The following is a 12,825-nucleotide window of genomic DNA, read 5'->3' as shown; positions in this document are numbered from 1 at the left end:
GTAACACTGTCACACACAGCAGCACTGTGAGTCACTGTGGCTCATGCTCCTTTGTAATATGATTTAGAACATTAATCCTGTGATTCCAGGACCCCAGCAAAAAAGTTTAAATAAAACAAATCAAAGAAGTTCCCTGCATATCTTAACCTCAGGAATGCCACTTTTCTGGTAATAAAGACTAAAGAGCAAGCATCTGTGCTAGAGAAGCTAATTAAATTGTAAGAAAAACCTCTTTTATATCTGGCTTGCAAAGTCGATAACGTGTAAATTATAACTTGTGTAAGACATGATAAACTCTGTCCTTCACAGAAGGAAATGCACTTCTAACACGACTTACTGTAAACAGATCTCAGGGTATAGCAGCTCCTAATCAGAGGCAGCTCTGTAATGGACTTGTTGAGCAGTGACATTTCCTCCGACACTTGGCACCCCGTGAATAATGATGCTGTTGTGGTTAAACCAGATAAGGTTTAATACTAATAGAGGGAACAAAGTGCGGGGATTCTGACTGCATTAAGCCAAAATTTACAAACACGAACCTGAAATGTTTGACAGCCACGAGGAAAAAACTGTGGATGAGTCAGAGATGGGATCCTGGGCGTTAAACTTCATTTCGCTTTGTTTGTGCGGCGTGAGAGGAAACATTTTAACGTCGCCTCCCAAGAAAACCACTCCTCACACATTCCTTACAAAAGGAAAAGTAAAAATCAATGGCCATCCCAGCGGACGGCAGGGGCACAAAGCAGGGCTCTGCCCCTCAGCGAGGAGCTGACACGGGGGATAAGACATCTCCATTAGCAGCGCTCCCTGCGAGCAGATGGAGCAGCTATTTAGCCAAATGCACCGTGACTCCTGGTTTATACATGAGCATCTGGGATGCTTCCTAACGGGCGGCAGGGCACAATGTCCGCCGATTTATCAACTGCTCCGCGCGCAATTAAGGATTCTGATAAATAATTTGGTGGGTGAAGGCCGCTCAGCTGAACTGAAAGGCAGCAAGGCGTGAGGGGTCAAGTGTTTCCGCGGGATTTATACTGAGCAAACAGAGCTGCCTACAAAGGAATGCCCGCGCTGAGTGCAGGGCTGCTGGGGCAGAGGATTGCACCAGGAGCTGGGGGTCCTTCGCTGCAGCTGCAACGCGATGTTCGTCAGTAAAACCACCCTCCTTACTGCCTTAAGAAACAAAACAGAGATGTAGTTAGAGCTGTATGATTTCCTGCTAATACACATTTTGATCTAAGGATAATGTGCGGTATCGCCGCTTTCCCGCCAGCTCTACAAAAGGACTCTAATACCCCAGAACCATTTAATCAACATCCCATGCAGGCAGTGAACAGATAATTGAAATATAAGTGCTGCCATCCATATCCCCCTTGGGAAAGTGACACAGTAAGCATTATATCATTCCATTAGTCCACCCTTTGATGTGGGTTCTATTCTCATCAAACTATGTTTTAGCCTCGAGGTTTCTCCCCCCACCTCTCCATGATGTGGCCACGCCAGAAATAAAGAGAATACCATGCTGCTCCAAACACACCGTGTACACTTCTACTTGCACATGTCACAAGCATAAAGCTGCCTTTTTCATTTCTTGTTTACCAAACACAGTCAATGACAGCTTCTGGAAAACAGGATGAAAATAAACAAGGCAGCCAGGAGGGTGGCGGTGGCGATGGAATGCATTTACTTGTTTCCAAATAAAAAAGGTTGACTACACGCAGGATAAAAAAAATGCTTGGAAAGGCTGCTGTGATGGTGTCTGCTTTGAATCGTGCCCTGTTTAAACAAGAGGAAAGCCTCCCACTGAAAAAAGAAACATTTTTATCATTCGGAACCATCTCAGGGCAGTCCCTTTAAAACGAGGTATTTTCTAAACAAAATATCGGAATGTTTCCCCGCGGGGAGTGAGCATTGGAGCTCTTACAACCATTTCCCTTGAAGAACTGTAGATTTATGGAGTTTTTGTTTTATTTGTTTTAACTTAAATACGAGGAAAACCCGTCTGAAATGACCACCCAAGGGAGCAGCCCAAGCAGCTCAGCAGGGGCTGATCTCTAAATGGGAACCAAAGTTGTGCTGAAAGCCTCGGGGAGATTTCAAACCACTGCTTTAAGCCCCAGGGCTGTGTGTGTGCTGCGTGCAGGTCTCAGCACAGCACTCATGGATTTCCTCTCACATCAGTGGAACTGCACCAATTCCAGCGGAGACGTTCCTGATTTGCATTCGTGTTTGCAAACAAAGAATCAAGCTAATTACCCCGAGTTACCAACAGTGATTATGGGAGATTTTTTTTCTATTCTTTTTAATGCACTTTCTCAGCACGGAGTGCTTTTGCTGTAGCAGCAGTAGGTCTGCTCCATGCGAGGGAAGGAGAACTCAGCCTCACGCTTTGCAAGACTGATCTGGTCCTGAGGCTCGATGAGTTTCTGAGTCAATAGGAAAGCCTGACATGCTGCAATTTCCTATCAGATAATGAAGCTTCAAGTTGTATTTGCAGTTGTCACCACAGCTCATAAACATAAGCCATCAGCAAGAAATATTACTGACGCTGGGGCTCTTTTTGGTCTGATTCTTCAGGAGTTTATCTTAGAGCTGAACTGACCAAAGTCAACACTGCACTCAGAAATGTCAACAAGTGGGAAAAGCATTAAAGTCTCCATTAATTGCTATAATAATTAAGAGAGGCCATAAGAACTGGGAAGTTCATATACAGAACACAGCTCCTTGTTCATTGCTCAGTGAGGAAGTTAATGGGATTCCAGGAAAAAAATATTTACCAAACAACATGAAGATTTATTTCTTTTGAAGCATCTGAGGCATTGTCTGTGTTGTGCCTTCTGCCAAGTTAATAGACTTAAGCTTCTTAATTGCACAAGGAAAAGCAACTTGAGAGAGCAAATATTTTGCATAAGGAGAATACGGTTAAATACCACAGCATGTTAGTCACATATTGAAGAGTTTTTGGACAGGACTGAATAAAACCTGGAGCAACCTCCCAGCTGTCCCTGCAAGGAGCAGGAGATGGGACTCCTGAGAACAGGCTGCCCAAGGAGGCTGTGGATGCCCCATCCCTGGAGGCATTCAAGGCAAGGCTGGATGTGGCTCTGGTGACCCTGCACATAGCAGGGGGTTGGAACTGGATGAGCATTGTGGTCCTTTTCAACCCAGGCCATTCTATCATTCTATGACTCTGCTCTCCTGAGGTCCCTACAGCCTGAACAACTCTGGTGCTGCCAGCACAGCCTGGGTGACAGCAGCCCAGAGGTGAACCAAGAGAGAAATCATGGCCTCGGTCCCAAGGAAAGGCTGTAGGAACGGGTGTGGGGAATGGCTGCAAAATGCTGCAGGGGCAGAACGGAGCGGTGTTGACATGGTTGTGAATTAGTCAGCTATTTAGAACATGCTGTTTGATGCTGGACATGGAAATTTCCCCCCTCTTCTTTTTCTTTTTCTTTTTGTTTTTAAGATGAAAAACTATTCCTGTACAACTATTAAGTTTTTATGAGCACTTAGCACAGCAGATCCAGCAGCACTGTAAGTTCATAAAAACAGATGCTTTTTAACAAGTCTGCATGCAGCTCCGTGTCAAACTGCAATCAAAGCTGTCATTCTGTACAATGTAATGGAGCAGGACACTTGTCATAGTAGAGGCTAAGCTCACTCAGCTACTGCAGCTAATACTGGAGATTTATTTAAATTAATCTGCGGGAAAATTAAATCCATTACTGTAAGAAGCAAGGGAATAAATCATACCCAACAGGAAACTAGAAAAAGCTGCTGCCATTTCAGTCCAATCTAAGGTTGCGTGAGCACAGCGACTTCTTTCTCGTCAAGAGCATAAAAACAACCCATAGCAGGAAAAATAATATCAGCTGTTGTTCCAATGCAAAACACAAACAGCCTGCCTGATGAGTTTAACACTGCGGCCAAAGGAGGAGGAACGTCTGAAGCTGTCTGCATTTCCAAACAAGAGTCGAGGGTCAGAGGAGGGGAGGGGACGTGTGGGCAGGCTGGAATGATGGATGGTGTTTAGTGGCATGCTGTGTTTGGGTCTACCCGTGTTATTTTTGCAACAGGATGTCTCTGATTATTCTCTGAATAGAGAATAAGGATGGTTACGTCTCATTGCTCAGAGGGGAATTTTTTCAGAGCCCTACAAATTAAGTAGGATGCTGGAAAGCAAGAAGTCAATGAACTATCAGGTGCTGTTTGTCACAGACCTAGCAAGAGTGTCAGAATTTTCCCAAGGGGCACTGGCAGTGGAGTTGGGGTGGGCAGAAAGGTGTGTGCACTCCTCCCAAATGCACAGGAGAGCCCAGCCCTGCAAGGCCCATCAGCATCCCTGCCTGTATGCTTTGCCTGCTGTCAGAGCCAGGCCAAAGGGTTTTATAGCAGGAGCACCGAGTGCCTGGGTAACTATTTCAGCCATCAAGTTGATGCAATATATATAGGGGGGCTTCATAAAGGACAGAAAATAATTACTTTCCCAACCTGCATCCTTCCCGAGGACTCTGCAGAACCTGCTCCTGGCTTGCAGGGTGCTGTTGCCTGGTGTGACAGTTCAGCTAAAGCTGCCTGATGGAAATACCCCCTTGATCCCCAGAGGCTGTGGTGACACAGACACCCTGCAGCACAGCCCTGCTTCCTCGAAGCGTGCTCAGGTTCCTCAGTGATGCTGAAGGACACTGCCAGCCCTCAGCAAATTGCAGAAGAGGATCAGCTGTGGAACCTTTGAACTCCATGAATATGTATGCAGGTAAAATGAGCACAAAAAAGTGTTGCCAAGGTAGGTTTGGTTTGGTTTGTTTTCTCAAACTAAAGGTTTCAGACAGAAAGGGAGGGAAGAAACTTTACAAATCAGGAGCACAAGTTTTAGGAGGAGTGGGTGAGGGAACTGGGGCTGTTCCCAATGGTCTGCAGAAGAGAAGGCTCAAGGGAGATCTCGTTGCTCTCTCCAACTCCCTGACAGGAGGTTGTGATGAGGTAGGGATTGGCCTCTGCTCCCAGGTAACAGCAATAGGATGAGAGGTGATGGCCTTAAGTTGTGCCATGGGTTCAGGTTGGATATTGGGAAAAAATTATTCTCTGAAAGAGCAGTGATGCAGTGGCACAGCTGCCCAGGGTGGTGGTGGATTCACCATCCTTGGAGGTGTTCAAGAGCCTTGGAGATGCTGCACTGAAGGATGTGGTCACTGGGCAACGTTGGTGGGGATGGGCTGACGGTTGGACATGATGATCTTAGTGGTCTTTTCCAACTGTAATGGCTTTATGATTTAGTTATATGGCAGCTTCTCTTAAACCTAACTAAGCCCATCTAAACTTTGCTGAAGCTGCAAATGAGGGCCACAAAGCCAAACACATGGGAGCAATTTCCCTGCTACAGAATGACACATCTAATGAGCCAGTTCCATGAGTTAGCTTAGTGGAAAGGAAGACACGAGCTCATCCAGGGGCTGGATGACTCAGGGTCACTCAGGACCCCATGCTGAGGGTTACCAGCTTGATTTTGGCCCAAGTTCTGAAAATCTGAGTGTTGCCTACAAAAGAAGCCCCTGGTCCCAGTGCAGCTTCTCACTGGGCATAGGTTCACACCAAAACCACTACTGGAAGCCTTTCCAAAGAGGTGCAGTGAATCAGAACTAGGCAGAGTGAAGGACTCCTCACTCTTCAAAAGGGGTCTCAAGCTCAGCACTGGACTGCACAAAAACTGGCATGATCCTGCCACCATTCTCTTACCTACATCTCTGTCCATTCTGTTCTTCACTTATATGAGGATAATCATTTAAAGGTCTTATTTAACCAACCAGAATTGAAGGAGTTCAAGGAACACCAGGAAATACGTGGCAAAAAATAACAAGCTTACATCACTTGCACTGGATTACTCTCTTCTGGCACACTGCAGAAGAAATAACGCCAGTCATGGTCTGCATGCTCAGAAGTCTCCAGGGAATTAGGTCGGCATTATTCAAGGTAAGTGACACTTTAAAGAACTTTAAATTAGCTGTTGACAGTCAGGTAGATAGATTGACGAGTGATTACATGAAGTCCCCAGCATTACCATTTTGTGGTGAAAGTAAATATGAAAGGGGGAAAGCAGAAAATACGTTAAGTATGGTTTTGTCAATCTGTGATGCAGTTGGGAGACTGCAAAGTTCATCTAAAGATGCAGGAAAGTTCTACAGCTAATTGCTTTCTCTAAATCAAGAGTTGTCAGAAGGTTTCCTGGCAGAATCACCGCAAGCAATGCAAGTAGACTATGCCCCAAGAAAAGGGAAAAAATCCCCCATCACCTTTCTCCCTAAGAAAGCATCCCTGCAGGCATTCAAGGCCAGGCTGGATGTGGCTCTGGGCAGCCTGGGCTGCTGGTTGGTGACCAGCACACAGCAGGGGGTTGGAACCGGATGAACATTATGGTCCTTTTCAACCCAGGCCATTCTATGATTCTGTGATTCTGAGTGGCTGCAGGGGAAGCCAGCGCTCTGCCTGGTGCTGCATGGAGCAATGCCCCTGAGCTGCACAGCTGAGGAGGACGCTCTGCATGCACAACAGACGTCCTCACTGCAGTCGTCCCTAAAATATGTTTTTAAATAAAATTAACTCAGCTCATCTGTAATTAGCACCATCTCCGAGAACAAACCAGAACGAGTTTATTGAAGCTCTCTAACTATGTACAGTGAGAGCGAATTTACCCTCAAGGTTCACTTGACTATTTTGTCTCAATTTTCTTGTAATTTCATCCATCACCATTTTTTTCAGTCTTCCAAAGGTGATGGATAAAACACAGAAATAAATAGGACCAACTGTTCGCAGAAGCCTAAGGGAAAACAGAATTTTGTTATAAATAATCCTTGGCACAAATCATGGAAACGCAATACTAAAATTGTTTGTTGAATCATTTATGAATTGGGCCCTCAGTTTTAGTTTGCAAATAAGTTACAGTTTTTGTTGATGTTCTTTTTCACTTTGCTTTTTTAGCTGGGAAACAGCCTTTGAGAAGCTGAACTGATACGTAATACAGAACACAGAGTGACTGCAGGATCTTTTTAAGGGAAACTCTACGCAAATACAGCACTCCTGGATTTAGATACAGGTGATGAGAAGCTAAACGATGACACTTGTACAAGACTTTCTTAGATGACATCAATCTGAGTTCTCATTCCAGCTTTACCTGTAGAAAAGGCAAAGACAGCACAGTGCCCTATAAAACCACTGAAAAAAAAAGGAAGATTTTGATGCAGGTAATTTTTAGCAGCACCTCTATGGGATGGTTTCTAGAACTGCTCGGGAAATGACATCCCAGGAGACTGAGGCAAATGCATGTGGTCTAACAGATACAGTGGAAGGATAGGAACAGCTCACCATCTCGTGTTCCTCTCAAGATGGGAAGTTTAGAATATTTTTTGTTATAATCCAATGCAAACCTTCAAGGAAACATAATGACACCCTGCTGCACTGTGCGGAGTCTGGTCGCACGTGCAGGAGTACACAAGAGGAGTGGAGGTTTGCTTTCTTGAGGAATTTGGGATTGCAGAGGACAGCTGATTACCCAAACACCTCACATGAAAGTCACAAACATGAAACAGTATGAAAGAACAGAGAGATGCGTTTCTTTTGTCTGCAAATTGCTATTTTTGCTCATCTGAAGAGAGCAAGAGAGACACTTGGAGACAGATAAAAGCAATATTAAGACCCAATGCTCATTAGCTGCAGCAGGTGTGTGCAGCCTTACCTGATCTGTCCGCGCACCAGGGGTCTGTTTTTTGTCCTGTTCATATTCGAGTCAAATGGAACCTCAAAGAACTGTAATGAAAAAAAAAAGAAAGGGAAGAATCAAAATGAAAGGATCCGGAAACCATGCCACGCGTGGAATGCCGTGTCTGCATCTGCACGTGCTTTCATCTCTCGTTTCTGAAGGTTCAGAAATGCAACTGAAATGGCAAACTCCTTTTATGGAGCTTTGATAGTCTGCAGTAATACTTCTGGCATCCCTTTAGAAAGAAAATCACCTGGAGGACAAAAATAGTTTGCTGAAGTCCCCAGAAGTTCCTTCTTTGAAGCAGAGGCTGATTCCAAGTCCTCGAGGTTTGACAGGGCCTTCATACACACTGCTAAATACACACATGCACAACACACAGCTCTGCCCCCGGTTTTATACTAAGCCAAACAGCCCTCACCAATGTTGTGCTTCTGATATTTTAAAGACAGATGCCGTTTTTTAAGATCTAACATCCGAGAACCTGTAACCCACCCCAAAACCAATCAGCTCCCGTGAAATGCCACCCAAACTGCACTGAGCTCCTCTCTTGGGCAGCAGGCAGCGAGCACAGCATCTGCTGTTATTTAACAGCACAACCCAATCTGACTTTAAACACCGCCTGTGGGAACACTGAGGCAGCACTATCAGCACACCACGAATTCCTGCAGGCTTCTGTAGAGCTGCTTCACAGAAAATGGCACTGGAAAAGCTGAGTGTGGTTTTCCGTGCAGCAGCACAAAGCCCTTTCGTTTTACATGGACAAAATAGCAATAAAAACTGATATATATATATATATATATATATATAATATAAATATAAACCCCACCATACTTCAGAGATTCACCAAAAGCTATTTATAAGCAGCGCAATATGTATTTATAGAAAGGATATCTTCTACTGACGTTATGTCTGAGGTTTTGGGGTAGGAACCCAATTACAGTGAACGTGTAGGAAAAGCAGCACAACAGATCAGGATTTCAAGGCATCAGAACGACGACATGCTGAGCAGTCAGACTGCAGATGGATTTAAGGTGACTGCTGTATGAGATCTATGTCACTTCATCAAGCTGATGCATCCTTTCACACGACAAAAGACAAAGTTTGCAAACATCCTGGCTCTGACAGTGCCAAAATCTGTGTAAAAAATGAAATGCTTATGGATTTTGTTTCATTCGTATATCACAAAAGTCAAAGCATCTCCCACATTTATCCACACAAAAAAGTATTGCTGTGAAGAAATGATGGGATTAAAGGAAATCATAAAGGTTTTTGTAAGGGCAGCACCGAAGGAGAGATCTTCAGCTGTATTCCTGACAGCTCTACCATTCCCCACACTGAGGTCATAGGAAAATCCTACCTGTGTGAGTGCTCAGACCCACGTGATACAGTTTTTCAGCTTGAATACAACTTGCCAACAGCGTGCCCTAAAGCCAAAGGGTTCAGCAGTGGGCATCGCCTTCGTATTTTGAGATGCTCCTGAAAGTGCCCAAATTTGGGAACAAATGAGATGGAGAAAGGAAGAGGAGGAGGCGAGGGGATACCACTGGTACCCCGTTGGCCATGAAAGTCCCAGAACATCCCTGCTGTGAGCTGCCCAGCCCAGCAGCACCGAGCCCCAAGGCAGCAATGCACAGCAGCTTTGAGGTGTGGGTCGGCTTTGCATCGCTGCAGCAGCACGGTGTGAGTGCTGGGGGTCTCACAAAGACCCTCTGTACAAAATGGCAACAAGTACACCCAGGGAAGTGAAAGCACTCTGTCTGGATTGGAAGGCAGTGATTGCTTCTGACAGCTCAGCATTTTGCTAATGGGTTGTTTCACTGTTACATTTCAGACACAATTATGCTAAACGAAGAAAAAATATCATCTGACATCAAACTGGTAGAGCAATGCAAGGGAAAATTCTACAGAGTCAAACTCTTTTCTTTCTCTTCCGAAAATATTTTGGGCTGTGTGCAGTTTTGTTTCGTTTTGTTGGCACAAACCTCCCTTATTTTGTATTTGCACTGACCGCCCAGAGCTGACGTCCAGCTGAAACTTGGGCACGCACAGAGATCCTGGCTCTTAAATACTCACAGCTGAAGGCGTTCAGTGTGTGATGGGTAAAACTGCAATAACGTGGAAGTTTTAAACTCCAACTGAAACATAAGAAGGCAGAAATGAAGAACAGTTGGATGCTCAACACTGCTGAGAGAACTGAAAGGTATGCATTCGGTATGATGTGACAAAACAGAATCAGCTTATGACACATTGCTGCATATTTTATGTAGTAGTTAGATAGAAGTAGATAGAACATATTTAGACCAAGAAACTTCGCTCTGAGTGAGGCAGTCCCAAAGCATCAGTCCCTGCTGTACACAGACTTCTGCTGTCTGCTTCCAGAATTAAGACTGCTGCATGGCTTAGGTCTGAACTCCTTTGCTTTTCTAAATCTGACAATCTGAACAATCTGTTATGTCAACTACACGCAAAAAATTACATATCTCATTGAACAGCAGCTAAGAAAAATCCTTTTATTTGTAATGGCCCGGATTCTTTCACTGAGCAAGCTGTGATTGCATGTCAGCAAGATGCCATGGATCAAACCTGCTACATTTTGTTCCCAGATGTTTGATAAAATGCCCTCTCCACTTGGAATTATTTCCCCTGATATTCCAGGAAGATGTAAAGATGTGCATTTAAAACATCATGGCCACAGGAATGAAAGAGTGAACTCAAACATACTACGTCATGCCAGGCCAGCACAGCACCGCCTGCTTCAGCAAACAGTGAACTCAGCAGCACGAATCCTGGATAAATAAATATTTCAGAAGCTCTCAAGATGCTTTTTCCTTGGAAGCCTGAATGCATCAGCCCAGACAGACAAGGCAGAATTCTCTCCCATAGGTTTTTGGGAAGGCAGCCACCAAAGGGCAGCAGGAGGGTTAAACCTACAGCAGCTACGAACCCTGAGTGACAAAACTTGGCAATGGTTCTCCAGACCCCATCCTAAATTTTTATCAGTGTGTATGAAGATTCAAGACACAACGTCGGAAAAAAATAAATCAGCTACACTTTGTGGTTTATTTCTCTGGCAGACTCACCAGACTCTCTGTGTAGATCTCATCTAGTTAATATACAGTAATGATATCTTAAACATCTAACAAATCTTAGATTAGCTGCCACACTACTGCTTACAGTTATTTACAGCCGTGCTTTTTGTCTTTAGCTGCTTCATATTGGTTTCCTCTATGTTTCTAAGTGAAACATTGCAGACTGCTTCATTTCTTCAGGCTTCCTCCTGGCAATAGCAGCCCGCAGCACTGACTGGGACACACATTAATTACATAATTTAGACTCGAGCAGGACTCCCAAGCTCACTCCTTCCGCACCATCACCGAGCACTTGATTTGCAGTTAAATACAGCCACCACCTATTAAGTTCTCAGATTGAGTGGCCTGACTATTTGCAATTAATTAGGGATGGAAAAGTCTGAGCACGAGCTGTTTGCCTTCTGTGGTCATTCCTGCGGGAACAATTTCAGCTCCTGAATTATGACAATTCAATACCCTGATTCCTGTTAACACACAAACATAAATAGAGCACATTACGAGGAACAACATGTCGTATACTTTATCAAATGGATGGCTCACATGGAGGCCAGTGAGCTTTTCCTATCCACTCTGCTGGAAGCTGAGCACCCAGAGCCAGCTCTGAGTTGGGTCATGTGCTGCAACAGCAGATGCTGGAGGGGCAACTGGCCTCCATGTATTGACATCACGTTTCCCTATAACTCTAAACACACGTTTACATCAGAACTGATAATCTCATGAGTCTAAAGCCAGAGTGTAACCTTGCTATTACAAAACAGTTTAATCTGTGGCAACTGGGGATCTCCCTGCTGCAATACCAGTGCCAGGGCTGGGCAGGACCCAGAGAGCCCTCCCACCCCATCCACAGGCTCCTGACCAACACAGACCATAGAGGAGGTTTAAGGCCCTGTTTAAGGCCCTGTGCTCTCACAGAGCACAAAACCTACAGCCTGATTCTAAGCACTCCAAACGATGTGCTGCTCCCAGGGTCTCACCCCAGATCTAAGCGTCTACCGAATGCAAACAGCTTATGGATACACTGCAATTAAAGCAAGGCAGATTGAGTTGCAGTGCAAGCAGGCGTGCTTAAAGTCATCCCTCTTGACTTTGGGGACTTAAGTGAGGCACCAGACAAGGCGTGCTTTGCCCCTGGCTCCTCGTACCTTTAATCTGAGCAGCCTGCAGGTGGCTCAGCAGCAGAACAGCTCTCAGGACGGATTTCTTCCTCTCCCAAGCTCTCAAAACAGCACAGGGCAGTTTGGGCCAAGTGGTGGCACAGCAGGGGAGCAGAACACGGGGATATCACTGCAGGGACGCCACCTCCTGCTCCACAGTGCAAACCCACCCATTTCCAAACCCATGACCTGAAGGGTGAGACCGAGATATTGGGACAGCGGTGGCAAAGCCTCTCCTCAGCAAAACCTCTTGCTCCAGCTCCTCCTTTGAGCCCTCTTCCCCTCCATACTATCTGGTTATTTCTACTCCATGTGCTTCCAGTGATTTATCTCATATTGTGATAAAGTAACATATAATTACATGAAAAGCAAAGAAAAACACAACATATAATTTATGGTAAATAAGATCAAAGTCGAGATTATTATTATAGGTTTTCTCCTGGTTTCCTTTCAATCACTTTTATATGAAAACAACAAAGAATAATTAAAGTATATTACAAAGGTCTTTTTATTCAATTGTACACAGATGTGCCTAAAAAAAACACACGCAAGGGAAGGATTTTCAAAAGCACTCATGCACTGATCTAACACTATTCTCACTGAAGTCAATGGCAGTTTGACTTCAATGAGAGCACAGGCAGACCAATACTGAGTGATTCTGAAAATCCCACCCTAATTGTACAAACAAGGGAAGGCTTTAGAGATTGCTGGCTTGGAGATTGTATATTTGAGAATCATAAAGGGCACGCAGCACCTGTTTGTCTTCAAGATATGAAAATAAAGCAAGCCAAATATTTTAAGGATTAGAAATGGCTTTTTTTCTTTC

At 44.6% G+C, this 12,825-nt stretch overlaps 1 protein-coding gene across 2 annotated transcripts in view; it reads right to left on the bottom strand.

Annotated features, from left to right (window-relative positions):
- Positions 1-12,825, bottom strand: part of LOC122186829 (protoheme IX farnesyltransferase, mitochondrial) — a 94,490-nt gene that overhangs the window by 26,873 nt on the left and 54,792 nt on the right. For both annotated transcript variants that reach the window (XM_042883780.1, XM_042883781.1), the window contains exon 5: positions 7,730-7,800. In XM_042883780.1, the coding sequence (XP_042739714.1) occupies positions 7,730-7,800 (71 nt within the window). The remainder of the gene's footprint in view (positions 1-7,729; positions 7,801-12,825) is intronic.

This window comes from Lagopus leucura, unplaced genomic scaffold (genome assembly GCF_019238085.1).
Source record: "Lagopus leucura isolate 7727_CA_CO unplaced genomic scaffold, USGS_WTPT01 Super-Scaffold_100040, whole genome shotgun sequence".
Lineage (NCBI taxonomy): Eukaryota > Metazoa > Chordata > Aves > Galliformes > Phasianidae > Lagopus > Lagopus leucura.
The sequence above is the reverse complement of the archived record's forward strand: the minus strand, read 5'-3'. Positions and strand labels throughout refer to the sequence as shown.